This window comes from Trichoplax adhaerens, genomic scaffold (genome assembly GCF_000150275.1).
Source record: "Trichoplax adhaerens TRIADscaffold_49 genomic scaffold, whole genome shotgun sequence".
Lineage (NCBI taxonomy): Eukaryota > Metazoa > Placozoa > Uniplacotomia > Trichoplacea > Trichoplacidae > Trichoplax > Trichoplax adhaerens.
Window position 1 is genome coordinate 14,607 of NW_002060989.1, and position 5,458 is coordinate 20,064.

General features: G+C 33.3%; 1 protein-coding gene across 1 annotated transcript; it reads left to right on the top strand.

Annotated features, from left to right (window-relative positions):
* Positions 1-480: 480 nt before the first annotated feature.
* TRIADDRAFT_34147 (uncharacterized protein) lies at positions 481-1,293 on the top strand (the record flags this gene model as incomplete). Its single annotated transcript, XM_002118363.1, has 1 exon — positions 481-1,293. One exon carries the CDS (start codon positions 481-483, stop codon positions 1,291-1,293), a length of 813 nt encoding a protein of 270 aa, XP_002118399.1.
* Between the last annotated feature and the right edge of the window lie 4,165 nt (positions 1,294-5,458).

Below are 5,458 nucleotides of genomic sequence, written 5' to 3' on the forward strand. Positions count from 1 at the left end.
AAGGGTGGAGACTTACGAATGGCGAAATACTATTATAAATTGATCGTTGAGCAAATACGGGCTAAAAATAGTATAAAAAACGGATCAGAAGAACTTTTAACTAAGACTTATTATTCGTTATCCAAAATTTATTTACAAGAAAAGAAACTCTCTGTAGCGGAAAAATATAATCGAAAAGCGGAAGCATACGCTCTAAAATTGGAAGATCAAGCTCGAGTGGCCGAAATTTTAGATATGCGAAGTGACATTAGAAGGCTTGAAGGCAAATATATTCAAGCCATTGATGATTTGAAGAAATCACTCTCCTTGAAATTTCAACTAGTAGGAACCAATGATAGATCGACCAGTTACAGCTATCATAAATTGGGAAAAGTTTATTATTCGCAATCGAAATATGAAGTCGCTTTGTCGTTCTACCGTAAAGCTTTGGATACTAGGAAAAATTCATTAGAAGAGAATAATGTAGAATTATATCAAGACATGGGATTTGCTTATTCACGTTTATCGAGATTCAATGATGCTGAAGAAGTGTATAAGGAGGCATTAAATATTAAATTAACCTTGCCTGCATATAACGACACGAGTATTGCTAATTCATATTGGTGCTTGGCCGTCATTTACTATCGCCAATCAAAATATGAAATAGCTCTAACAATGAATCGAACTGTTTTAGAATTGAGGATAAAAAGTCTTGGTGAAAGTCATCCTAGTGTTGCTAAATCGTACTATCATCTTGGGCTTACTTATTCTAAACTAAGCAAGTATAACGAAGCCTTGGATATGCATAAGAATGCTTTACACCTTCGGTTACATATTGGGAAAGAAAATCAAGTGGATGTTGCCTTGTCCTATGAGAAATTAGGCGTTAACTATGATCACCTCTGTCGATATTCAGATGCAATCTCAGCTTTTGAAAAGGGCTTGAACATTTTGCAAAAACTATATGGAAATCAGCACATAAAAGTAGCCACCAGCTATAATAGTCTTGGAATAGTCTATTGCCGTCTAGGACAATATGGCAAGGCACAAGATATGTATCATAAGGCCATGCATATTTTAATTAATCTAGGTGGAGGAAACTACGCTCAGATAGCTACCATATGCAATAATATGGGTAAAATTTTCAATGGCCAGCATAAACAGGATTGCTATTTTCATTTTAATGACACAAATAGTATTCTGCTTGAAAGTCATAAGAGCAATGTTGTAGATCAACGGCCGAAATCCTATCCAATTGAAATAAAATCTAAAAGTTACGGTAAGTCTAAATTAAATCGTTTGGATGTTTCTTAGTCCTATTGTTTGTTGATTCAATGTTATATTTATATTATAATCAATACTAAAGATTAGTGCTGATATTTTAACACTAGAAAGTACAGTCGAATATTGTACGATGGAATCAGAATTTCACGAAGATGAAGAATCATGTATGTGAGGGCTTTAAAGCTAAGCCAGCTATGCTTATATTTTGAGATATTCTAATTATCATTTACGTTTGCACATTTTTATGGATAGTTAAGGTATTTCTTAGCACCAGATTAAGCAATAATATAGAAATTATTTGCAATATTATTATTTTAGCATTTGATACCTACAAAAAGATGCAAGGAGTTAGTAGCGTGGGAAGTCTAGATCCCGATACTGGAGAGCATAGAGGTAATATAGAAATTTCATAATATAAAGTTTGTTACGTTTACTTTAGTGTAAGAAATAATTATCGTAGCAAATGAAATTTAAAATTTAATTCGTTTCAAATGATACTGTAAGAGTTTTAAAATAGATTGCTGAACAATGTATTTAACCTTGTTTATTTGCTAGCCAGCAGAATGTAAAGTTCATTAACTAAATACATGGCTTGCTGTTAACAGTAGTTAATGTTTGAGTAAAGGGCTATCGAACTAACTCACTATCATAATAGATCAGGGCTAATATGCGCGTATATATATAATCTACAAGTATATATCATGGCTAACTTACTATCATAATATTTTCAAGTAGAAGAGATATTACTGAAGTACTATTAAGCTGTTACGTAGATTATTAGTGTAAGAAATAATCACCTTAGTAAGTGAAAATTGAAAGTCCAATTGGTCCTAAAAGATGCAATACGTGCATATCAATGGATCGCTTAATGATATACTGATCTTGTTTATTTGCTGTCTTGATAGCTGCAGAATGTAAATTTTATTAAGACACAGTACATCATTTTCTTAATACTTCACTTCATCTTTTTCTATTCATAGGAATTCATATTCAAGAAAAGGACTATTTTCAAGCTTACGTCAAGGCGTTAAGGGAAGGCGAATGTCGAAGTAGTTTTATACGAATTATGATTTTTGGCCCTCCCAATGTTGGTAAATCGTCTATTATGAAAGTATTTACAGAACAGGGACTTATTCACCATGCAAGCAGGACCAAAATTGCAGAAAATACCAATAAAATGGTCAATCAAATATTTTATAATATCTGTGATAAAACCGTATGTAATTATCGTAATATACTGGATAAAAAAATTCTCGACACTGTGGAAAAGATCGATCAGCAAAATCTCATGACAAATCATGATGGCTATTTCAAGGATAGTCAAGTATTCGATCACTTACCATCATGGTCCTCATCGAATGAGGAAATGGAATCACCGATCGCAATAAATAAAATGCAACATCATTTAGGTTTAAAATCATCTGTAACCGACAGTAAACAACCTTTAGAAGAGATGCTTCATTTAAATAGTCAATGTAACCCATTAGATAAAAGTATAGATAGCTTAGAAGAATCTGGTTTCCATTCACAATCGACAGATAGTTCTCCTATGGCAAATAATTTCTTACAGATTTACAAAGAATTCTATCAGCGCCGTTTGCAGATAGCTGATTTGGCGGATACTGAAGACTGCCAATATGGGAAATTGTGGGATTTTGGTGGCCATTCTATCTATCACGTTACTTATCAACCTTTCATGTCAGCTAACAGTATCTATATTCTTGTTTTTAACATTACTCAAGATATCAACGATAAAATAGTGAAAAGAGATGGCTTGATTAGCGATATGACCTATTTACAAGCTGTACAGGAATGGTTAACTTCTATTATTGGCATAAATAGCAGCCGAGAAAAGATCCAAGTAAAAATCGATCAGCAAACAGAAGAATATTCCCTGCCAGTCGTTATTTTAGTTGCCTCTCATGCAGATGAGATTGAAAGAGAAGGGCAACGAATCAGAACATTTAAACGATTTGAACAGGCTCTTATTCAAATTTACCAGAGTATCGATGCAATATTTATTCTTCTCAAATTATATTTAACTGCAATCCAAAAGATAATTGCCAGTCTATAGTCAAACAACGACAAGAATGCTGTCGCCGTTTACATCATATCATTAATAAGCTTGTAACATCAATATCGTTCATGTGCAATGCAGTCCCAATTCGATGGTATGTTATGGCAAAAATTCTGCATTTAATAGCCAATAAACAATTAGAGCAAGAGGCTAGTAGTGCTAGTAGCAATGGTCTACAAAAGGGTCGAAAGATTGTAAAGGAGGAAGAAGTGCGCCAGTTGGCACGAGATTACGGGCTGTATAAAAATCATGAAGATTTACACTCTATGCTGCAGTACCTACATGATCTCGGCGAAATTGTCCACTGTCCTATAGGAATAGATGATGGGATTGTTGTGCTAGAAGTAGATTGGTTATTAAATATCTTTCGTGAAACTATTCATCTAGGTACATGTTTATCTAGAAATGCAGGTGTAACTTATGATTATCAGCAAGCGCCTATCACTGGTAAGATATCTAAGAGATATATTGATTATAAACTACAAGGTTTCAATTTAGATGAGCATGATAAGAAATTGGTATTGAAATTAATGGAAAAGTATGATATCATTTGTCCAATTCAATTTGATGATAGACAAAATTCATTACATCAATATTATTTTGTACCCTATTTGCTTCAGCCTGAAGTAGAATATTTTGATTTAGCAAGATATACTCTATCCGATTGGTTGTATATTGGATACGAGCACAACGATGTTCCATATATCCCAGATAGCATTTACTACTGCCTGCTTTCATCGTGCTTGAAAGAATGGAATAATTCTCAACTGGAATTACATCATCAGTGTGCTAAGTATTACTTGGAAGGTAGTTACTACTATATCATTATTAAGAAAGAAAATTCGCATATTGGCCTTCAATATTGTTATCAGAAGGAACATAACCATAAAGATCTTGGTGTCATTATGGAGACTGTAAAACAATCAATTTGCTATGAACGTCCTCAAGACTTAATAAGAAGGAAGCTAAAAGCGATAGTTAAGCAAAGATTACCTAGATTTAAGAGAGCAGACTGCCGATTTTATGTCAAATGTACCGAATGTCAACAAATTACTGGTCTAGAGCAAAGTAAAAGATTAAGTAATCCTAGTTTAGTCCATTGTATTCCATGTAAGTTGCAATTTCACACTTCATCGATTGATGATTGGATGATTTATCGGCAAGAGAACTTATTAGGTAGGTCTAATCATACTGTATATAGAAATTATAAGCAGAGGAATACCAATCTTAGGCAATTCTACTGCTTGAAAAAATAACGTTGTTATAAAGCGTCATTTTTACTCTACCACCTACAATTTGCAATGGAAATTCCCTTCAACAATTAAGACAAATTTAGTAATATCTTACTCTAGTCTTGTGCATCTAATCGTTACACAAATTATCTTAATTCCAGGTAGAGAGAAAAGCAACGAGGATCGTTATATTCATCATCGTCATGGTTAGTATTGCCATGCACCAATGATGTCAAAGTCCAGCACAAAATTGATACTTCCATTTTTTCTTTATCTTATAGATGGACTTCCTCTAAATAATCCAAAATTACTCCCTGATGATTCTGGTAAATATTTTATTGACATAGATCCTTCTTTTGGTAAATTTTTGGCTAAATTAATTTGCAAATTGGTTTTCATTGTAATAAATTTCTAATGGACAGTTAAGTCGCCTTCATTGGCATGACATAATGAATACAGACTATGCAAACATTGTCATTGAAATTCTTTACTAAGCCCGCCAAGTTGTAACGATCATTTTATCATATTGACGATAAAATTCTATTTTGTGCATTAGCTTGATTATTAAATTGATTGCTTCAATAGTATATTGATATGTATTTACGATATCGTCTCTTTTGGCATAGATCCTAGGAGATATTTTCCAGTGATTGCTAGAAGTATTGGAACAGACTGGCCTAAGCTGGCAGCTGAATTAGACCCCTATGTCGATATCGATCGTATTAAAAGCGAGAATGTATTAGTATGGGATCAAGCCTTTAAATATTTACAATCATGGTACAAAAATTGCTACCAAAATGCCTCCATCAAATTGCTGAAAAAGGCTTTAAGAAATATTAAGAGAAATGATATCGTGAACTCTGTCGGTAAGTGCTTCTCGATGTGG